The sequence below is a fragment of the Mastigoproctus giganteus genome, chromosome 7 (assembly GCF_048544385.1).
Source record: "Mastigoproctus giganteus isolate SK-2022 chromosome 7, ASM4854438v1, whole genome shotgun sequence".
Classification (NCBI taxonomy): Eukaryota; Metazoa; Arthropoda; class Arachnida; order Uropygi; family Thelyphonidae; genus Mastigoproctus; species Mastigoproctus giganteus.
The window spans coordinates 232,053,510-232,078,702 of NC_143581.1; the positions used below are offsets into that span (position 1 = coordinate 232,053,510).

Genomic DNA, 25,193 nt, shown 5'->3' on the forward strand with positions numbered 1-25,193 from the left:
TTGAGAGAGGATGGTTGAAGGATAGATGTGAGGACGTTTGCTTTCAGCCAGCGGGTGGTTAATTGTGGGAAGAAATTTCCATCTGCTGTTGTGGAAGTGGGTGGTTTGAATAAATTCAAGGAAGAACTAGACAAATTCTTGGAAGGTATGGATGTTGTTGTTGTTATTTGGTTTTTAGGAGCATTAGCAACTAAGGCCGTATTGCTCCGGGGATATGCGGTGGTCATTCCCTGACCTTTTGGAAGGTATGGATGAGTGAACTGTGTGGGTTATTTGTATTTTTTTTTATTTTTTGACTGATGCTTTATATGATTGCTTTCTTGCATCATTTACCAAAACTAATACTAATTTTTCACAGGCAGTATTTTGGCGAAGAAAGAAGCATGGTGACCTTCAAAAAGAGAGAGGAACGAAGCGCAGAAGTTTGTAGTTCAATTGAAAGATTACAAACAAAGCTACTCTGAAGAAAGTCATGTGAACTAGATAATCCCAAAACGACCAAAAGATGCACGAAGATTGACCGTTGAACGAATTCTTCAAAGCCACGCCTAAGAAATCAGGTCTAAGTTTATAGATTATAAAACTGATTAACAACGGCAGAAAATCGCGCAACACCAAGAATTCAAATCATAGAAACTGAGAAGTCAAAATAAGCACTGTAACTAAACAGAAGGCTAATTTAATGAAAGAAAACAGATTACGAAGAGCGCATACAGAAGATTGGAAGTTTCGTCTTGCACGTGTATTCGGAAGGTCGACAGCTTATTTTACAGCCGAAAGAACACGCTTGGGATGTTAATAGTGCACTCTATTAGCCGTAATTAACCCATCAATCAGGAAATTGATGTTAATCAGATTAAGCAGCTATAACGAAGCAGTCAATTAAGCTCTGATTATAACGATATGCGCACGAACTGCTTTCAGTCCTTGTGCTGGAGCTCCACCTGCAGGGCTGGTGACTAATATTTCCAGGTCCTCTGTTAGCTCAAGGCGAAGGCGAAGGGCGAAGTAAGAATAAGTTTGTAATTAGTTTTACCGTAGTAATTACAAGAAATGCTTCGGTGGGGCCCCCCGGGAACTCTGCAGAAGTTCTTCGATCGTTATGAAACCTCAGTCGTGAGACAAACAAATCGCTCATGCATCCCTTGGCCTCGGGGACTTAGAAAGTATTTTCTTAGTATACGTGCAGAGCAGCGTCATATGTAAGGAAGAATGCAGCAGATAAACAGTTGACGGAACACGTCAACTTCGCATCGTGATGGGTTACTGAAAAGAAAGCTTGTTCATCATCTCCAATTGATTCTTTCAATCTGGAGATGCTTAGAGTTCTTAACGTTGATTTCAGAAGCAGCCTTGAACTGTTGCTATGACGTATGGTTTGAGCAATAACTTTCTCGAAATTGTGTTTCTTGTTCAAAACTTAAATGTGCTTAACAAGCACTGCTTGTTATCAAGACGTAACAAGGGGTGATGTGTTCTATTGTAAGTCTGAGAACAATGTGACACGCATCTTTGTTTGGCTCTGTAACATTTTGAATTTTTCAAAAGCCGAGCAGTTTGTCTCTTTGGTTAACAGTAATTTTACGAAAAGTAACTGCTAACCAAGGCTTGATTTCTGGTCCAAAGAAGTACTATTCTGTTTTTCAGATTTCAAATAGTGACACAGGACAAATCATACGAGAAAGGTAAGAGAAACCTTGTATTTTATGTAAAAAGGGAATCAGAGTAAAAACTGCAGTGTATATGTTTTTAAACTGAACGTGTTTTATGGTCAGTGTATCTTCTTTTCAAGATGAAAAACCATGTATTCCTCGCCCAAATTCTTGTCTGTACAGGGCTAAAATTCAATTATTTTCAGAACATTGCAGAAAAACAGCGCCACCGCGACAGCACTTCTATGCTGCCGCTCAGTAACAGTCCCAAAGGATACACACAAAGAGTTAGTTAACCCGAAAACATTTACTTGCGAGCTTCACACGCCAAACTGCAGTGTAAAAGTTTCGTGAAAGCAATGAATAAGAATTGTACGAAAGTTTTTATACTTTAAAAAGAAATACCTAGAAAATAACGATGAAAAATATAAACGGGATATTGTGGGGCTCTAGAAAAATTAGAAAATCATTGAACTATAAGAAAATCCTACAGTGGTACTATAAATAAACATGGATAGTAATAAAGGGAGTTGTGAAATAATTTCAGAAATCTCAAAAAGCATCGAACTACAAGAGGTGCGGCTATAAAGTAACGAGACTGATTTTTGTAGTGACCTTCACTTACTCATCCAAATTCCCTCATTTAGGAGGGAGCACAATTATTCCAAAGCCTCGGGGTTAGCATAGTGTTTATAAGCACCGTCCTCCCCCCCCCGTAGTGGATAAGGCCCAGGTTCGAATCCCGTCAAAGATGGGAGGAATTTTTATGGGCGCTTTTTGATAACACGGCTGCATTAGTCAGGCTCAGCCGAGGGTTGCATGGTTCCTTCCGAAAATTCAAGTTTTTCGTCTAGCAAACAGACAAATCGACCAGAGAATACCTCCAATTCACATATATACCCGGCATATTATGGTCGAAGTCACTGGTGCGCCTAAAACAACTTGTTCCAGTGACGTACTGCTAACTTCGAACTCTCAATCTGTTGAGCTGTCTGCGTAGCTAGAGAATACAAGTCCGGATTCGCATCATAGTCCATCAATTAATCTTTTCCTCCTAATACTTGCGAACATCCTTCTAACACCTATGTTAATCTCAGCATTTTTCTTCAGAATGTAAGAAGCGTAAAAAATAAACTGTCCACGCTTATAGCACTTTTGGTTGAAGAAACTCATGACATAATTTGTTTAGTTGAAAACATGGATGCAGGAGCCTCTTCAGGATGTTTTTCTACTGCCGAAAAATCTCAACTACACTCCATACATGACATCTAGGATTAATCGAAGAGGTGGAGGGTCAGCAATTATTTTAAAATCAAACATTAAAGTTATTAACACCTACAACTCCTGTTCCTACAACTTTGAAGGAATTTCTCTTCTGATCCAAGTTAAGGATTCACTACTTCAAATATATAATATTTATATTCAACCTGGACCTACTGATGATATTATTAACGAAGTAACAACCTGGATCATCACTGTTAATAAGTCTCAATCTAATATAATTATAATGGGTGGCTTTAATCTCCCCCTGCCAAAATATAATATACAAATGAAGTTGCTGTCCGACTCCTTATTAGTTCTAGGAGCTAAAAATATCAACGTCCCTGCTACAAGAGGTAGCGCTTGATCTAGTTTACTCCAATCTTCAACTTCAAGAAAAAAGGAAGCAGCAACATTACATTTAGATTTGACCACAAGAGTATAGAACTGCAAGCAGAAATTTGCTGTGGGAATCCTCGCTCCCCTCTAGAAATCACTAAAAGAATATCATCAATTAAATTCCTTCAGAAAGAAAAGTTTTTGCAGCTCTTAAAATACAATCCATGGGATTCTCTTAAAAATATGCCTATTCAGGACGCCACGTTTCTACTAATAAAATGGTTAAATCAATTAAAAACAGAGTCAGCATCCAAACTTGTAAGACTTTCTTCTCAATCCAAACTGTGGTTCAAATCTCATCTAAAACCATACTTTAAAAGGAAACAAAAATGCCACAGGCAGTGGAAGAAGTACGGCTCTTCATCAACATACATAAAGTATAAAAGGAGCAGAGCATTGTTTCAGCTCAAAAAAATTCAGGCGTACAAAAATTACTTAACGTTCAGGCTCAAGCATAATAAAAGAGCACTTTCTTCAAAAACAAGAGCTACCTTGCAGCATGACCAGACGTTGGAATGGATAAAATTCAATATGGAAACATGCAATTTTGACATCTGCAATGAAGATATGCAAAATAGATTTAAAGAATTCAATTCTTATAAACGCGCAAATAGCGTGCAACATGAAATGCTTCCTAGTCAAGCCTTGCTAATCAACCAACTTGTAAACAAGAATACAGTTCAGAAAATTATTAACAAATTAAGAATTGATAGTAGTGAAGGCCCTGACGGCATCCCTAGTTTTATTATTAAAATGTCCAGTGCATTCATCATTGATTCTTTAGTTCATATTATTTCCTAGCCATTCCTTCCAAGACTATGGAAGACTTTTAGAATTACCCTGATTCCAAAACAGACTAGTAGTAATAACCATATAAGCTATCGTCCAATTGCTGTATCGTCAATAATCGCTAAAATTATTGATAAGATCATGCTGCCATATCTTCAGGATGCGATCTTCGCTAATGCACCTGTCAACATGCATTTTGGTCCTACAGGGCGTTCCACAACAACAAGCCTAGCTGACACCATTGTGCGCATCTAAACTGCGTTTCAGGATAAAGCACAATGCGATGTCTTTTACTTAGACACAAAGGTGCTTTCGACGACGTTGATCACAAGAAGGCCATTTTGAAATACTGGAAAATCATTTCCTCATTGACACAATGGTTACAACCTATCTACAGTATAGCCTAAATAATAGAAATCTCATCTTCCCCCCCCCCCCTAATACTGATACCATTCTCGTCACAACCACAACAGGCATTCCTCAAGGAGTTGTTCTTTCCAGTGTTATATTTTCAGCATCTCTACAACCACTTCTACAAGAAAATGCAAATCTGCTGGCTTATGCCGATGATTTAAAGTTGTTTATTATTTCCAAAACCTGTGATGACATTTCCAAGGTAAGCCATGATGCGAATTTACAGATGTGCGGAATCATCAAGTATCTGAAGAATCTCAATCTGACTATAAATACAAACAAATCTGCTCAAATAACTTATTCCTTACAGAAACAACCAAACCACATAGAAATTAAAATTGCAAATGTTTCAATTCCCAGCGTATATGCTCACAAAGACCTTGGAGTTGTTTTTGACAAAAATCTTTCATTTAATTCTCACTATGTATATGTTGCCAAAAAAATTCAAAAATCAAAATGGCTGATCAAGCAAGAAACAGTGGCGATTCAAGATAGAAAAACAGTCATTAACCATGTTCAGAGATGCATTTTTTCCATTCTGTACTATGCCTCCGAAACCTGGTCTGGCGCTCCTCAAGTTACCTTAAAAAAATTCCTTGCCCTAGAGTATTGGGTTCTTAGATGGCTAAACAATAAACTTCGTTTTCCCCGTACAATATCCAGGCAACAGCTTTATAAAAACCTAAAAACAAAGCCTCTGCTACAGATGCTACAGTCTGGAGTCATGCTTCTTGCAAAGTTAATTACATCTGCAACCGAGTCACCAAACCTAGCCAACATAATAGCTCCCACCAACAGAGAAAACTCAAGAAACCAACAACAATTCAAATTCAAACTCTCCAGACTAAAACAAATGGACAGGATGTTCCCCAATGCATCCCTTCATCTCATAAATTATCACAACATTGATTGTAAGAGGTTGCTGAACTCTGAAGCCTACAGGAGTCTCATTTACAAACAAATGATGAGAAATACAAACAGCTGCCTGCCTGCAATCCAGTAACTACATCCGAGAGCCAAATGTGATGTTCTGCAATATATATTTTTGAGCATTATAATTCATATTCGTTGCTAATGTATATATAGAATATCCTATGTATTTTTTTTTTATATATACTTGTCTCCTTTGTACTGAATTTATGCCCCTAGCCTAGTGCTGTGATGGGCTTGCTGTAGTTGCAATAAATGAAAATTTATTTATTATTTATTTATTATTGCTCAAACTACTTTTGTAACGCTTCTTTTTGGAATACTCGTACTTCAGAGGCTGCATCATATTCTTTTGAATATCTTCAATTCTTCGTTCTTTGACGAGGATTTTTGAAAACAACCAGAAATTACTCGGAGCCAAGTCTGACCAATGAGGTGGGTGATCAAGCTGATTTAATAGTCTTTGGCTAAAAGTGATTTCACAGAAAGTGCATTGTGGGTGTTGGAGCGTTTTCACAGTGAAGGGCTGCTCATCGTCATACAGTTCATTTCTCTTTGAAATTCACGGAATTGCTAAAACGCTTGAGGACTCCACATTGTTGTTGTTTTTGCTGTTGTAGGATTTTTTTGGACTTTTGTTAGATCGTTGTGGTAAGATTTTTTAGAATTTTTGTTAGATTGTTGTAGGAGTTTTATTAACATTAGGTCATAATAAATATTCATGCTTAGGTAGCACGCGACCAAATACCACACTATATTTTAGGACTGTTAGGGCTATAAGCCTTAAAAATTACCAAGTAAAATGACAGAGAATGTCAACGAGGAATGAGAAAATTTTAAGAAGGTGATGGTATAAACTGCTGTACATGTGTGTGAGAGAACTGGAGGGATCAGAAAAGAAAGAGAGATACACTGATGGAATGACAAAGTTAAAAGGGCAGTGAAACTGAAGAGTGATGCTTTCAGAAAATTGATGAAAACAAAATGGCATATAATGAGAAGAAAAAAGAAGCAAGAGAATTGTAAAAAGAGGAAAAGAACAAAAGTTGGATGGAGTTTGTACGAAAATTAGAGGAGGATATTAATGGAAATAGAAAGATGATATATGGGATGTTGAGGAATAAGAAAAGGAACAACGAAGAACCAAGGTTTCTAGTTGATACGAGTGGAAAATTAGTCACAGATGAGAAAGACACCAGGAAACAGTGGCAGGTCTATTTTATAACCCTGCCTTAATGTTAATGCCAATGGAAATGAAGATGGTGTAAGAGGAGAATTCGCAGTGGAAAAAGAGAGCCCAAAGGTTGGTCTTGAAGTAAAAGAAGCAATGAAACAGATGAAGAATAGAAAATCACCTAGATTTTCCATTATTAGAGCTGCTGGCAATATTGGATTAAAATGGCTGTATGGTTTTATTAATCTAGTTTGGAAAGAGAAAAGAGTACTAGCTGATTGGACAAAGCGAATCATCATACTAAGTTTTAAGAAAGGTCCAGAAGAAAATGTAACAACCATGCGGGAGTCACTTTATTATGCCACTGTGCCAACAGTTTTGAGCGAATACTTGAGACAGGATTAAGGAATAAAATAGAAGACGATTGGCCTGATATTTCGACCGTTTGGTGTCAAACGACGTTAACTACAAAATTGCATTTTTTGAGACAACTTAAATTTTACTTTATACAAATAACTATGCATATCATGTCATAGGACTACATCCCTCTAGTACTTTACAAGTTAGCTTGGCGCCTCCGTAGCCAGGTGGGAAGGAGCAGCAGTGCGTAGCACACGCTTCTTGATTAGACCGGGGTTCGAGCCCGTCACCACCAAATACGGATGATGCGGAAAGGTCAGGAAATGGCCACCGCATATCCCGGAGCAATATGGCCTAAGCTGCTAATGCTCCTAAAAAAAAAAAAAAAATAAAATAAGTTAGCTTGGGCTATAAGCACAATTCCGGTAAACCAAGAAAATGTTAAATGACTTTTCTTTTTCTTGGTTAATTACTAAAACGTTTACTAGAAAATAATTTTGTTTTTAACGTTATTTTTGACACTAAACCCCCGATTTTCTGTAAGAGAATTGCTAGAAACATTGGGAGTTTGCCGAGAGCCTCTTTCTGGTATTTTTAGACCTTGGAAAGGCATATAATAGTGTGAAAAGAGTAAAAGTGTGGAAACATCTGGAGAAAATGGTAATAGACAGGGAGGAGGAGGTTGTGATGATTAAAAATATGTATTCAAAGTGTGAATGTTGTGTGAGGACTAAATTTGGGGACTCAGATTGGTTTCCATTGTCCAGTGGACTTCCACAGGGTAGTGTATTGTCACCATTACACCAAATGGACAATATCCTTGTAGCGGTGGATGATAAAAAAAAAAAGGTGAAACAGCTGTGTTTGCAGATGATGGTGTTCCCAGGGCAAACAAGGAGGAAGAACTTCAAGAGAAACTAACACATTGGGAAAGTGCAGGCGGTGAGTATGGTCTTTCAAATGAGGCTAATTGCTAAAAGGGGCAGATCCGCATCCACCGAAGGCAGTGCTAAATCGCTGGGTGCCAGCAGATTTCTCTAGTTGCCCATACTAGAGAGAAAGAAAGAAACAAATAAGTCACTAAAGGCTTCTTGAATTTCAGTACTACTAAGGATAATCCTGAAAGGCAAGCAGGATGCGAGAAGAACGCATCCATTCATAATGATGTGTCGTTGGAACGTCAGTAATTTCCTTCTGTTGAAATCGTCAATAGAAAACTGTTGAAAATTGGAGAAAAGTTTCAATCAAAACGTTTACGTTGTCAGGCGAGAACTGCGGAACTTTTTCCAGTAGGGAATTTCTAAAGTGATAATAATAAGGGCAGTGGAAGACAACGTGCGCCCAGTCTCCTCGCTGCTGACAAAGGCAAGTGTCATTATTTTCTAAGCCCAATTGAACAAGTTTCGGTTTGATGGAACCGTGCCCAATGATGAGAAAAGACGTGTAGATATTAGGAGAGAACTAAGATGAAATTTTCCGATCAGAAGTAAACAGTACATTATCGATAAATTTTATGTGATTCTATCCTTGACTGACGTGGTCCAACGATCTTGCCAGATGTTGATAAGTTCAACATCTGGCAAGATCAGATACGACGATACGACGTTTTTCATGCTTTGTGTCATTTAAAGAGTTTGCAGGAATACCAGAAAATTCCATCTGCAATGCTTGTTGTTGTTATGATGGAGTTTAACGAAACATACATCGGCAGTGCGTACTTGAGATGATAACAGAACGATATAAATATAAGATGAAGCTCTAACGGCAATTTCCCACCTATTACTTGTAGGGCAACCGTAGAAACTGTCCTGCAGCACATAGCATACAAAGTAGCGTTGAGCGCTGAAGAGAGTACAGTTTTAGCACGCTCAAACCACAGAGGACAACCATAAGCGACAATTGGAAGAAACACAGCTTTGTAGTAGAGCAAGAGCATCTTCCTGCCAAAACCCAAGTCAGATTTCGAAATTCTTACTATAGCCATAGTAAATTTCTTGACCTTCTCGAGAAGTTTGTTGATGTGTAGGGTGAAGTCTTGTCGGTCATCTAAAACTAAACCAAGATATTTCAAGATACGGCGTAGGGTATTTGTTTGCTATCAATCTTAATACTAGGAGGGCGGGCCAGATTAAACAGATGGTTATATGACATTATCTTGGTTTTCGCCTGAGATATAGTAAGCTTGTTTTGTTTAGTCTAAGCAATTAGGTTCAGAAGGACTGTAGACGTTCTGGTTTCAAGCTGAGTTCTTGAATATCCAGAAACAATAAGAACCAAGTCGGCTGCTTAGGCAATTGGGAGAGTAAACTCAAATTTCCTGATAAGCCATCTATTTAAAACAATGTTCCAAAACAGTGGTGCCAGGACAAATCCTTGACGGCATCCACGCGAGAGAGAGAGAGAGAGAGAGAGAGAGAGGAGATAGAGAGAGAGAGAGAAAGAGAGAGAGACAGAGAGAGAGAGATATATCTATTAATTGTCTGATTTTTAGATGATACTTGGATAAACATGTCTCTGAAGTAATTCCGGATGACCTGATAAAGCTGTAACGAACACTTAGCAGCACTCATAGCTTCTAATACGTTTTCCCACCACATGGAATCGAACTCGCATTCAAAATCAATAAAGATAACTAAATGGTAATTCGAATCCAAGTTCTTAACATGTTTCTTTAGTTTTAATAAGGCGTCCTCACAACATTTTCCCTTGATAAATCCGAATTGGTGAGTTGAAAATGATTCCTGATCATGAAATAAATCTGTAATTTTATGATAAAGCGTGCGCCCAGTCTTCTCGCTGCTGAAAGGCAAGTGTCATTATTTTCTAAGCCCAACTGAACAAGTTCGGTTTGGTGGAGCCGTGCCCAATGATGAGAAAAGACGTGTAGATATTAGGAGAGAACGAAATTTGCCGATCAGAAACTCAAATAGCTTACCTAAGTTTGGAAGAACGAAACTAGGACGGAAAGATTTTGGATATGCAGGTGGCTTGTTCGGCTTTTTGAAGAGCTTCACCAGGGCCGTTTTCCACAGACGCGGGAAGACACCATTTAGCAGACATTTGTTAATCAGTTTAAGCCGTTCAGTTTAATTACAACTATACTGTATAATATTTATTTTTTCTGTGTATGTTTTTTAAGTCCCTTTTCTCAATATCTCTTTAATGGCGACACCACATGCACGAGTTTTACATAAACTATACCATGTGCAGCCTGCACGGACTGTCTAAAGCTAACAATACCGATTAAAATTTGATAACACATTTAATCTACGAATTTCTTTTTTTTTTTCATACAATTTGTATGAAAAAAAATATATATTAATTGCTGGATTTCTATTTATCCGATTTTAATGAAATTTTATATTTCGCAAAATATTTCTGTGTGAACCAAATGTAAAATTTCATAAAAAAGCTCTCCACTAGGAGTCGAGTTGTTACATGCGGACGGACGGACGGACAGGCTAAGACAATAGGCGGTTATGCATATATATTAAAGGCGCCTAAAAACAGGTGGACAGTATTCCACAGAAACTAGAGGCTGTCATAATGACTAAAGGTTTTAGAGCACATTATTAGTTTTCCTATAAATAAAGGTTATTTGTAAATATGAGGGTGTTGGGATATAAATCGGTAGGTGTCTGTAGAGCAGTATATACTACACAGCGTTGATGTAGTTTGAAGTTACGATTTTGAGTTAAAAATTCGAAGTTCCGTAACATGCGGATGAGCGAGGATAAGAACAGTGGCTCACACTTCTACTCTAATGCGTTACAGAACGCATCTTATAACACTCTCTCTCTCTCTCTCTCTCTCTCTCTCTCTCTCTCTCTCTCTCTCTCTCTCTCTCTCTCTCTCTCTCTCACAATGCATTTAGCTATACGCAGGTATCACATTGGTTATGATCACTATCCTCCGTACACCTAGTATGTATGTATGTATGTATGTATGTATGTTGTTAGATTTGTTGGTGCATCAGCAACTTAGGCTATAATTCACTAATTACTGTCTAATATCTTCGTTTGTCTTACAAGTGATATGGTTCATATATTGTGATATTTATTTATCAATTTTAAAAAGAGAGAAATGTCAACCATGTCCTCGCGATCTCCTAGAACACACTGTACTGATAACTGGTTGCAGTTACGAAAATGAGAGAAGAAAGCAGTTTTCCGTTCTTTCAGATATAGCGGACGTTCTACGATGGTATGTTTTACTGTTAATGAGCATAAGCAGTTATGCATTGTGGAGGATCATCGTTTGCTAGTATGTAGCTATGAGTGAGGAATGTATGACCAATGCGTAATCTGACTAGGATGGGTTCTTCCTTTCTGTTTCGTCTCAGACTGGATTCCCACTGTTTGGGTTCTCTCTTGATTTCAAGAAGTTTATTATTTGCTTGATCTTGCCACATGCGTGTCCACTGTTCTTTATACGTCTGTTTGATAATGGATTTATGCTCAATATAAGGAGTCCTGAAATTAGGTGGTATCACATTTGTAGCACATTTAGCAGCTAAATCTGCCTGCTCGTTTCCTGGGATTCGAACGTGTCCAGGGATCCAACAAAATATTACGAGCTGTCCATGAAGTTCTAGTAACTGTGCCCAAATGTTCTGTACAAGAGGATGACTAGGGAAGAGTTTACACTGTAGAGCATTAACAGCACTTAACGAGTCCGTATATATGATGGATTTGGTATACGAGTCTTCTTTTATATTGTCTAAGGCTAGAACAATACCATATAATTCTGAGGTATAAGTACTGCATTCTGACGGGAGCTGTCTGGAGATGGTGACATTTGGTAATACTACAACATTACCAACTTTACTACCAGTCTTGGATCCATCTGTATATATTTGAATGGAAGTTCTAAATATTCTCACTAGTGGAATACGCGGGCAGATGAATCCATCTTCCCGTGGCCATAGCATGACAGTTTTTTGTACAGTGCATCGCAGACATTTGTTGTTGTTGTTTGGTTTTTAGGAGCATTAGCAACTCAGGCCATATTGCTCCGGGATGTGCGGTGGTCATTCCTTGACCTTTCCGCATCCTCCGTATTTGGTGGTGACGGGCTCGAACCCCGGTCTAATCAAGAAGCGTGTGCTACGCACTGCTGCTCCTTCCCACCTGGCTACGGAGGTGCCCGCAGACATTTGTAATGTTCAGAGCTGTGTCTGACTATTAGCAAGAAAGTTACAAAATGAAGTAGCCAAAGCAGATCAAGTATTGTAATTTTTAAGGTTACGGAAAAAACACCAGGAGACTTTTTTTTTATTGCCACTGTCTGAAAACTACGTATATTAAAATTAATTTTCACCGAAAATAATTAAGAAATAAAGAATATAAAATAGCGACAATTGAAATACAGTTCTATATTCAACATATACATAAAAAAGGTGGGCCTATATAAATATTTTTTAGCTGTGATAGAGACAGGATTTGGTAAATGGATCGAGTTTGTATTTATCCACTAACACTAATAAAGACTTAAGTGGGCTTTTCTTCCATAGCCTGTTCTGAATATGGTTGGATTAAGGCGATTCTTGTGGGCACGTTTATATAAATATCTTTTAGTAAGGTAGAATTTAAAGTTTTTTCATCAATTTTAATCCTTGAGATTGCCTTCTAATACATATAGGTTTGATTTTATACTTTGTATGTACGATACATGTTGCTGTGGTGCTGAATTCCATCTTGACCTAGAAAATATTTTAGTATTCGAAACTGTATCTTTTAATAATTTGTCTGTTAAACTACGAGTATGTGAATATTGATTATCCAGAAAGACCTAGCATATTCAAGTGTGGGTACAGCCAGTAATATAAACAGTGTTTTAGTCCGATTGGAGTTGTTAAGGGGAGAGGCGAAACGTTTAATGAATCCAAGCTTCATATGTGCTTTGCTTATCATAAATAAATAATCTTTATTATTAGTAAGTGTCCATGATACTTGTTACAATGTGTGGCTAGTATATACTCACAACGGCAGCAGGGCCAGGTGCTTTACACTTTGATGGTGAAATGACTAGTATTAATTGATATAGCTACATAACTTAATACATAGATTATTCAATGTATGAATACTTATTACAAATTGTTCTCTCTCTCCTCATGGCAGGGTTATAATGATGGTGAGAGGACACTACTTAGATATACGAACATTATATACAATTATGAACGCAGAACAAAATTACGTAGAACTCAGTTCGGACGAGTTCACTCAATTAGTTTACCTTGATGTCCGTACGTTACTGACAGTTCTTATTCACATTCAAGGCATTTGTGAGTGGAGTTGTAGTTCCATAGACGCTGTTTATGGGAGATCCACTTTGTGAGGAGTTGTCTGCGTTTCTTGTCTGTCACCAGTTTCTGTAGATCAATTTCCATTTTTTGGAGTGCTTGTAAGCATGGAAGTGCTTGAGGCTGGTAAGGATCGATCACACATGTGCAGCTGGTTCCGTTTTAGAAAGATTTGGGGACTCGATTTCAGAGGCTGCGGAGGGACGTGCCACTCACATCTATCCCAAATATTTAGGACATTTATGCTACCTGTTAGCATTTTTATGACCATCATAGCACACCTCATAGTGATGAGGTTTCTAGTTGACATGTACAAAAGGCCCAAATGTAAAATTCTAAAACACGGAAACATAAAATATCATGAAAATCTTTACACTGGGGGTCAAGTTATTACATGCAGACGGACGGATGGATGGAGAGACTTGGTGAACACAATAGGCGCTTATTATTATTAGCTATATGGTGCAAGGAAGCTTGAGGCTTATGCTGCACCAGCCAAAAGAGAGAGAGAGAGAGAGAGGAATCACCACGAAGAAGAATGATGATATTCAGCTCAGGACCCTAGGTGTGCCAAGGCCATACTCACTAGATGTTTGTTTGTAAAGAGAGAGAGAGAGAGAGAGAGAGAGAGAGAGAGGAATCACCACGAAGAAGAATGATGATATTCAGCTCAGGACCCTAGGTGTGCCAAGGCCATACTCACTAGATGTTTGTTTGTTATTTGGTTTTTAGGAGCATTAGCAACTAAGGCCATATTGCTCCGGGATATGCGGTGGTCATTCCCTGACCTTTCCGCATCCTCCGTATTTGGTGGTCACGGGCTCGACCCTCGGTCTAATCAGGAAGCGTGTGCTACGCACTGCTGCTCCTGCCCACCTGGCTACGGAGGCGCCTCACCTGATGTGAGCCCCTGGGTTGCTTATGCAAATATGTGCGAACTGGCCTGAAAACTCCATTCATAAATTTTATTAAGTAATAGTTATTATAATTTTCCTAGCATGTGTGTGTTGTTTATAGTGTGCGCAATATTTTATTTAGTTACATTTTAAAGTTAAAATATTACTTGAAAACGGAATGAAGCGAATAAAGCATTATCGGTTGTTTTAAAATATAAGGTCGCTATTATAAGGAAATATGTATAAAACTGTATTTATTCATAATATTATGGTTTCAATTCCATGCATGTGATTTAATTTAGTTTTACTCGCCGAGAAATATATGGGCGGAGCAAAGCACCGTACTTCCTCGGAATTGTAGTAATAGAATTTTTTTTATTCCTCATTTCTGGAAATCGCAACACACGAACCTTTGAGCGAAATAAAACAAACTTGATGCCAAGTTACGATGGCTTCTCCAACGGGTGTGACACGTTGTCAACAAAGTTGCATATGCAGCTTGGTTTCTGACCATTTCCACTTGAGGACGTCAACGTGCGTTGTGGAGAGAACGTTCGAGTTTTACTGTATCTAGGTGATGCTGGCAGAATACGGGTAGGGAATCCAGATGTGAATAAATGGGCCAGAAATCACCCAGTTTTGGGACAGTAGTCACGTGGATAGTAAACACCTCTAAGTTATTGTGGACAATGGTAATAAAATGAGGCTCCACTGTAGAATCTTTCCACCTTCTTTTCAACCTAAGGATCCATTAATGTTAACATTATTTCACGACTTACGACCAGGTTATCAGTTTTTCTGCTGCTACCACTTCTCGTAGGTCACGGCTGTGGTATTTTCCTTCCAAATACCTTCTGAGAGAGAGAGAGAGAGAGAGAGAGAGAGAGAGAGAGAGAGAGAGAGAGAGAGAGAGAGAGAGAGGGGGGGGTGAAATGGGAATGGGTTTTTTTTTTTTTCTTTTGGCTGGTTCTGTTCTTAGCATTAGTGGAGGCATATGATGCAAAAAAGAAAGCTAATACAGCACCGGCCAAAAGAAAAAAAAAACCACTCCCATTTCATCCCTCCGTTCATTCGATATACCTATCCAGCTGAACCTTAAATTTATTTAGGCTATCGACTTCCACAACAAGGGATGGAAGTCTGTTCCACCAACCAACTACCCGCTGGCTAGAGGCAAATTTCCTCACATTTATCCTACATCTATCTTTCCTCAATCTGAATTTATGTCCTCTCAGGTGATTATTCTGAGCAACAGGTAGAATTCCATCGGCCTTGAGCATGCTCAAACCATTCAAGACTTTATACACCTCAATCAGATCACCCTGCAGGTGCCTAGTCTCCAGACACTGATATTTACAAAACTTAAGCCTTTCTTCGTAAGAAAGGCTTACGTTTTGTGGCCTGACCATTGCCTTATACAAGGGGCTAATCATCTCCTTATCTCTGCTAGAAAAATTACTGTATATCATTGACAAGACACCATAAGCTACTCTTGCAGACCGTCTGCACTGCTCAGATAATTTCATATCTGCCTGCACAACAACCCCCAGGTCCTTTTCATTCTCTACCACTGTCAGTGTAGTACCACAGAATTGATACGTTGCTCTGGGGTTACTGCTTCCCATATGTAGTACTTTACATTTGCAACGTTAAAATTCATTTGACAGCTCTCGGCCCATCTGCTCAACTTTTCTAGATCCTGTTGTAGCAACGTACTGTCAGTAGTGTCCTTAACAACTCTGCCAACCTTTGTATCGGCTGCAAATTGGACATTAAGCTTGATATACCATCATCAATATAGTTTATAAATACAGAAAACAACAATGGAGCCAACACTGAACATTAGTCCACGAAGAGCAGCGCCATTGATTACCACTCTCTGGCTTCTCTCTTTCAATCAACCCTTTATCCATAGCAGCAATTTGCCTCCAATGCCACACTGCTCCAATTTGTGCAGCAGTCTTCCATGTTCAACAGCATCGAAAGCCTTTCTAAGATCCAAATATATAATATCAAAGTATTCCCTGCATCCAATTCCTTTGTTACCACAACCTAGTATCCAATCAAATTGGTCAGACAAGACTTCTCCTTAACAAACCCATGCTGTGTCCGAGATGATCCCGCAGTGCTTCTTTAACCAGTGCCTCCATTAATTTTACTGGAACAGACGTTAAACTAACAGGTCTATAATTACTTGTGTCGCCCTTTGATCCTCTTTTGTGAATTGGGGTCACATTTGCACATCTCGAGTCCATGGGTACCTCCCCTGAGTCCAAAGAAGCTCTCTCATAATTATGGGTAAGGGTTTGCTAACTTCCTTTTCTGCCTCCTTTAATATAACTGGATAGATTCCATCCACCCCGGGTGCCTTTTTTATGTTTATCTTCAACAGTTTCTCCTCCACTTTCCTCTCAGTTATCACAAAATCATCTAGTTCGCTGTCAGAGTTTACTTCACCTCTGGAATGAATTCCCCTCCTTAAATAACTTCTCTGTGTGAATGTAGATGCAAAATACTCATTTAGTTTGTTAGCCACCTGAGCAGGATTATCAATAGTTGAACCATCAATATCCAGTGGACCAATCTGATTCATCCCTTTCCTTCTAGAGTTTACATAGGTAAAGAACTCTTTGCTGTTTTTCTTTGCATCCTTTGCCAAGGATTTCTGAAAACCTGCCTTTGCCTGTTTAACCTCCTTTGTGACTTGGTTACACACCAGCTTATAGCTATCATAGGCTTCCATGTCACCCATTAATTTATATGTATCCCATGCATTTTTCTTCTCTGCCATATGTCTCATTAGTTCATCTGACATCCATTTAGGCCTTAACCTTGAACAACATTTCTGAGTTGGTATGTAAAGCCTAGTAGCTTCCAAGATAAATTCTTTGAATGCTTCCCATTTTGAATTTGCTGTTGGTAACATCATCAGTTGGTTCCCACTGTATAGAATTTAAATACTGTCTCAGACCACCGTAGTCGCCCTTGCGAAAGCAAAAACCCTTCCCTTTACTCCTGATGGTAGTTACCACTTTGAGTAAATCCCCCTTCAGCACACTGTGTTCACTGCCACCTAGTGGTTCCTTTATCTGCAGATTCTTGATGCATTAAGAATCACTGCTGATAATCAGATCAAGAGTATTACTCCCTTTAGTTGCCTCCCGAACATGCTGATGTAGAAAACAATCATCCAATAAATCCACAAAACCCTTGCTAGTGTGTGAGTGACCAACCCACAAATTCCACTCAACATCTGGGAAATTAAAATCCACCATTATAAGACTCTCTGATTTACTGGCCCACTCTATAAGACTGTACAGTGTCTTATTATACTCATCAGAGTCATTAGGCCTATAGCACACTCCTACTCTCAATTTTGATCTCCCAATGCTTATGTCACACCAAACGTACTCGACACTGCACTGTCCAGCGATGTCGACTGGCTTCACTTCCTTAGATTTTGTGTGTTTCTTAAGTAATAGCATAACCCCTCCTCCCTTCCTATTCTATCTGTCCTTCCTGTGCACATTGTACTCCCCAAAAATTCCAGTTCAGAATTCCTTATATCTGTGTGACACAACGGCTCTGATATCCCAACAATATCTGCCTTTGATGTTTTGAGAAATACCTCAAATTCATCAAATTTATTTACCAAACTCCTAGCATTGGTGTACACGCAAATATACATGCACCTGCTCTTCCTCTTAGCCACCCTACCACAACCCATGTGTTTACTTGTAACGGAATGACTACCAGCAGTCTCTGAAATATCCTGCATCTTATTTTACAGGCTGCTGCTCATTCCAATAGAAGCAGTGCAAGAATCACTTTCACTTCTGCCAGTGGCTACTGTTAATTTATTAGTTCTTTGTATTCCCCCCCCCAAGTTAGCAGTTTTCCGACCCACCTAACACTGCCTCGATAGCATCAGCAAATATTCTTGCACCCTTTCTATTTAAGTGTATCCCATCCGTGTAGAAGCAGTCTCTCCTGTTAACAAATACAGACCAGGCCGAGAAAAATTCTACATCTTGAGCCTTGCACAATTTTTCCAGGCCCGAATTGAGGGAGATATTATTCCATAAACTATTACAACAGCAAGTATAACAATCTAAAAAATAACAAATTTAAAGTTTAATAATATAGATCGAACTTCCCAATAAAAATAGAACGACGGGCTCTGAGAATGATTATTCTCAGAGCCCGTCGATGTGGCGATGTGGCGACGTCTTAGAACACGTGAATTAGTGAATCGAAAAACAAATACGCCTGATGGTAAAGAGGAGAAGAAAGGTTGATTTATATTTAGTTTTGATTCTCCTAACAGAAAATGCTAATAACAAAAATAGAGAATCCATTTTGGCTATTAACAAAAACAATGCATCCACAAAGATAACAAAAAGAATGCATCCACAAAGATAGATAACAAAGATGAACGAATTTTTTTACAGAGAGCAGTATAATCTTTATGAGACCGATACAACTATCAAAGGAAATATCCAGATCCTTTTACTTTGTGTCACTAATATTTTTGGTTTGGGAAATCAAACTCGCTCGATACAAATATGAAAGAGGAAAGTTTTAAAAATATAATTCATTTTTATATCATCAGTATATATCGTATGTTTTCAAAAAGTATTTTATAGATTTTTCACTCTTAAAAAAAGCGCTCGGACACCTATGATGTTTAATAAATCGGATTATTGTTAAAATTGGTTGGGAGTTTTCGGTTTTTTCGAACTGGCATACACAGCATGCCAATTCAAACGGTTTGCAATTTATTATGAACAAGAGTGCGCGCGCTTATGTACCGATTGCGTGTTATATAGGCTTAAAAAACTCCGAATAGCTCACGGGGATAAACCGTACTCCCTCCACATGAGCTTACCTAACAATAGCACCACTGAAAAGGAATTTATAAAAATCCTCCAGACTTCGGCGGAACACAAATTCAATCTCTTCAAACGAGTGGCAAGTGATGTAACCAGAACCTGTGTGTATGTGTGTGTGTTAAGAGTCAAAACAAGTAAGGCTGTGAGGGGTCAACAATATATTGTATCTTTAACTGCGTGTATTCTTTGTTGGTTTTTGCTTGCTGCACGAAAAACCCGAATTTCCGGGAGAGAAAAAAAAAAATCGTGCAACCCTCGCATGTTCTGTTAAAATTCCTCGAGTCATTAGCGGGATTTGAACTAAAGTTTTTTTTCGTCCAGTGTGGGAGGACGGTGATAATGATCACTGTGCTACAGCAAGGGCTATTGAGGATGTTTCCTGAAGGAATGAAGAACGTGTGGACCTAACTTTGACCTGAATAACAGCAGTGGTTCTTTGTGGAAGGCTTTCGACCAGTTCCTGATAACAAGAACATGAAAATTTCCATTCCTCCTTCAGTATACTCAAAATTTTCTGTATTGGTTTTCCCTGATATATCGTTCCAGAATGTTCTAGTAGTTTTTTTTTTTTTTTTTTTGATTCACATGAGAGGGTGAGAGATTTAATTCTAATAAAATTAAAGTTAAATGCATAAAAAGAATAACAAACTCCTGAATGTAAACAGTCTCTGAGAGAGGTCTCCACCTTAAGGACAAGGCTATCGTTAGCGAGCAACTGAGTAATGAGGCACATAAAGTTCAAGTCTGAATCTAAGAATATTCAAAAATTATTAACTCTTACCTTTCGTTTAGATGCGGCCATCCGTTGATCTCGTGCATCTTCAGCCTCTCCTGGTGTTCTCTTTCCCCAGACAACGATGGCAATGCGTGTGTAGGTGTAGATGAGGACAATCAGAGGAAAGAAATACTGCAAGATCATCAGGGCCATGCTGTAGTAATACCTCTGTGTGTTGGTGTCCCATACTTCCATGCAGGCGTACCGATCGGTAATGTTCAACTGCAGCCAGTCGAGAGGCTGCCCCAGCTTCGACACGATGGCGGTGGGTAAGGGAGTGAGCAGGGCCACCACCCACACCAGTACAATGATGAGCTTGGCTTGCAGTTTTGTCATGCGGGGCCTCAAGGGATACAGAATGGCGATGTAGCGGTCGATGCTGATGGCAATTAGGGTATAGGCGCTGATAAACACCGATACGGCCTGGGCGTACGTCACCAGTACACACATGACAGCTCCGAAGGGCCAGTACTGCAGCAGCAAGTTCGACACGAACCCGAAAGGGATGCAAAGGCAGGCCATCATGATGTCGCCGACGGCCAGATTCACGATGAAGAAGTTAGTCACAGTGCGCATACGCTGATAGGCCATCACGATGTAGCAGACGATGCCGTTTCCGCCAACTGCTGTGACGGAGATGGCTATGTACATGATGTACATGAGCGCCTCAACACTCTTCGGAACCCCTTCTGTCTCACTGAGGGTCACATTGAAGGTTTCTTCGACCAACGGGTGCATCGGCCTCTCCCATTCTGGGGATCGCGTCTTGTTCAGTGCACCCATTATAGAGCTGCCTTCGGTGGTCTGTTGGATACCGTGGATCATTCAGGTAACGCAAAGAATGAAGGTCACTATTCTAAGCGTTTACTGGAAATTCCAGAATCCCCGGAACGAAACTCTCCCGCATTCAGTTGTCTTGCGGATGGCGGATGTTTCCGCGCGGACATGACGTCGGAAGAGCGGCTGTCCAGCTAGTCAAATGATGACTCGTTTATCTGTTTCTATGGCAACTGTATCACTTTCTCCCGGAGTTACAAAACTCTGATCCCGGTGTTTAAGTTTACTCATTCGCTTGAGGTTGTTTAGACTGTCCGTCTGCTTCCACGGAATTTTCCATTTAAGGTAAATTTCCTAGGCGATGTCTCATTAGAGAAATGCTGACGTCAGTAGCTTAGTTTCATCGGAGCATCTTAATTAGTAGAGGGATGTGGCTATAATTCTGTTGATCGTGCTGACTATCAGAGGTGAGGATGTTCCCGAAGTCGTCGATTGTGAATGAACTAGAGGTGAAAAGCACTGCTCTCATCCTAAATAATCTGAGAAGTCCTAGTTGCCTCCTCCTGTAAGGAAAAATAACGTGCCTTTACGCATTCAAAATTATGATCATGTTCAATAAAACAACAAAGTAAACTAAATAGAGTAATAATAATAAATAAACATCAGACTCCAAATACTGGTCACCGTCATTCTTTTCATCTTAGAAAATAAGTAGAATAGGAGGACCGTCAACAATCTCTGAGGAATCCACAACCATCACTTATCCATCCTGCAGTCCTCTGTGCATCTGAGGTCTGCGCATGTATAATCTCTACAACCGAAATGCTGGAGTTTTTGGCAATTTACGATTACCATCAAGTTATTTGCACATTATAGAAAACAGAGGTCCTAGGTTATCGAGTGCTTAAAAGTAAGACACCAATGCTCTTTCAATACAACCAATAATTAGCTCGCACTAAACCAATATTAAACATACAGGTTCATCGAAAAAGGTGTCCGTGATTTCCCTTTTAATTATCTTCTGAAATATTTCATCGATTGCTGTGATCGTAGCAGCAAACAGTGTGGTAACTCACTAAATTTTATTTGACACCTCAACAATGACCTTGGCTGCGCCGTCAGTGTGCGCAGAATGACTCCTATGCGCACCGCCTCAGTCAGTGTCAGTAAGAATCTTACTCTAAGATGGCCAATGCCAGTTTCCTCAAACTGATTAAACCAACGTATTGTCCGTAACGTATATATATATGATAAAAAATGCAGAAAAACTATAGAATTAGCGAAATAGAAAGGGAGTATCAGATCAGATTAATGCATTAATTATTAATTATTAAACATTACATCAGTCCGAAAAACATAAATTACAGTATTTATTGAACTGAATACCAAGGAAATCATATGATAATCATATTCGGAGTAAAATTATACTTCAAGAACCATAAGACCAAGTATGTTAGGTAACCTTAGTTGGTCTTCATTGTTATACCCTATAATTAAACATATAAATTATAATGAAATTCAATAAAATAATATAATAATGAAGCAAATTACTGATAAAAGGATATATTGAATGGAACGTGACGAGAGCTATCTGTAATTGGCTTAGACTATATGTTTCTGTTTGCTTTTTGTCTAGGTTCAAATATTCTAAAATTATAAATTCCAATACTCTAATATTATAGATGCAATCTATACTAAATTTATCAGCAAACTAGCAGAATAACCTCTAGCCAGACAGATAGCAGTGAATCAAAAATAATGAAAGTGAGTGCCAACTAATAATTTTTTATGAGTGAAAATTATTTGTGGTGAAAAGGAATGCGGTCAATTTCCCTCGAATTACTCTTATATATTTTGAGATATAAAAATTATAGTCAGCGAGCAGAAAGCAAAGGCAAAGCATATTATATAGATACTTCGGATTTACCGCGTAACTGCCCGCCCCTATAGTAGGGATCCCGGTATTACAGTAGATAGTGATATTAGAAGAAATTATAGAATGCCAGATGTGTTTTATAATGTACACTAATGTACCAATAAAGATAGTATTACAGCTGCATCATATCCAGCTATAGATATATATAAAATAGAGAAAAAAAATGGTATACCAAAGTATATGACAAACGTAAAGACTAACTTTGAAGCTATTAGCTTAACGCACTGGCATTGCGATATCTCAAAAAGAATTCATAGTAACATAATTATATCAGAGTTTTAAATTAATGAAAATAAGTAATAACATCAAAAGTATTAAAGAATCACTAAAATAATTAAAAGCCAAGCTGATTAGGTATGAATTCCCAGAAAAGTTCATATCAAAATATCTAAACAGGGCTATAATTATTGCAATTAATAAATGGCACAGAAGTATTAACCCTAAAATAGTTATAGTGAAGTACATAAAAAAAATAAATGACAATCATATTTTTTTCTCTCTGTTCTCGCTAAAGTCATTCTGAGAGCTTGTACATATGTATATAATAGGCACTTTTCTTGGGGCGTATTACATTATAGCTTACAAAGGTTGTACCTATATTTGTTCGAGGGGCAGTAATTAATTATTGAATTGTTAATATTTAACGTTATTCACTCATATTACGGTACCAACTAATTTCTTACAAAGTTTGTTAAAATAACAGCCATTTGCAGTTGTTTTCTGTAATTTTTAACACTTCAGGTTTCTGCAATTTTGCAAACTTTTTTCGACAATTTTCGACAATTACAGGAATACCTCGCATAGCGCGGTTTCGAACAGCGCGGTTTACAAATTGAAAAAAAAAATTAACCGCGTTACGCACCAATACATTTGATATGTATGTATGTATTATAATGCCAGCACGTAGGCCAATGCGTTATGGATTCAATGCCATTCTGACTGTTGTCGAAACTCCATTACGTACGGACTCTGCTAGCATTCAATGTGAGGATTCAAGGGATACAAGGTGAGGTCGTTGAATGTGCGTAAGCTGTACAAATATTTTTCGCTGTGTATTTTTATTAAAGATTGTTTTTTTTTAAAACGTTACACCTTTATACGCAAATATGAGAGGAAAGAAGAAATGTAATGGCGCCGAGTGTTCTTCTAGATCCAAACATCGAACGAGGTATGAAAGTAAGGCAGGCGTTGCAAAATGACATTCGATGTTATAAAGAGATGTATGCAGATAAAAATAAATAAATAAATAAATTTTTCATTTATTGCAACTACAGCAAGCCCATCACAGCACTAAGCTAGGGGCATAAATTCAGTACAAAGGAGACAAATATATATATATACAGTATATAAAAAATACATAGGATATTCTATATATACATTAGCAACGAATATGAATTATAATGCTCAAAAATATATATTGCAGAACATCACATTTGGCTCTCGGATGTAGTTATTGGGTTGTAGGCAGGCAGTTGTTTGTATTTCTCATAATTTGTTTGGAAATGAGACTCCTGTAGGCTTCAGAGTTGAGCAACCTCTTACAATCAATGTTGTGATAATTTATGAAGTGAAGGGATGCATTGGGGAACATCCTGTCCATTTGTTTTAGTCTGGAGAGTTTGGATTTGAATTGTTGGTTTCTTGAGTTTTCTCTGTTGGTGGGAGCTATTATGTTGACTAGGTTTGGTGAACTGGATGCAGAAGTAATTAACTTTGCAAGAAGCATGACTCCGAACTGTGCAAACTAAGCTGATCAGTTATTTTTCAAAATAAAAATACAGTACATACTTCACTTATATTCTTTTGGTATGTACGTATTGCAATAAAAATCATTTGTACTGTACTTACTAGTATTTTTCATATTTTTCATTTTAATTTCTTTTTTGGCAAGAACTTCGTGTGCGTCAATTTAAAGTAAACAAACACCTATATATTTTTGCAACTTGACCCATATAATCAAATTGTCGGAACGAATTACATTAAAATACATATTAATAATACCTCGATCAGCACGGTTTCGACTAGTGCGGTATTTTTTTGGCACGAATTAACCGCGTTATGCGAGGTATTCTTGTGTATGCAATTGGCTGTTATTTTCTGTTATTTGTTCAGTCCAGTTTATCCACCAATTCTCAGTAATTCCCAGTTTATCCCCCAATTCTCAGTTATTTAATCAATTATGGATGTTTTCTATCATTTTCATTTGTTAAATTAATTATTTAATTGTTCTTAAAGTAACCAAAAATAGGAGGACGCTGCTATATTTCTTTGTCATCTTGCTTTCGTTATCTTATATTTTCACTATTTCTAAAATTCTATGCTAAGGTCTGTTATTTATTTATTTTGGTTATATGCTGCCCTTTTTTTCAATTTCTACTATTTTCTAACATTGTAGGTTATTTAATTAATATTTAATTTTCCCACATTTTTTTAAAATTGTCAGTTATTTAATTAATTAATTATTTAATTGGTCACAAAATAACCAAAAGTGAGAGGGCGCTGCAGTCTTTCTTTATCATATATCAAGCAGCAAACTGAGTCATACGTTTTTTACAGTATGAAGGTATTCTTCATTTTCTATTTATTATTTAATATTATTACAGAAAACTAATTTTCATTTTCTATTTGATCTATTTCA

The 25,193-nt window shown here is 38.0% G+C and overlaps 1 protein-coding gene across 1 annotated transcript in view; it reads right to left on the minus strand.

The window, feature by feature from the left end:
• RYa-R (RYamide receptor) overlaps positions 1 to 25,193 on the minus strand; it is a 288,646-nt gene that overhangs the window by 25,369 nt on the left and 238,084 nt on the right. Inside the window, exon 2 of the mRNA XM_090377477.1 lies at positions 19,849 to 21,182. Within this exon, the coding sequence (XP_090233603.1) occupies positions 19,849 to 20,667 (819 nt within the window). The 5' untranslated portion in view covers positions 20,668 to 21,182. The remainder of the gene's footprint in view (positions 1 to 19,848; positions 21,183 to 25,193) is intronic.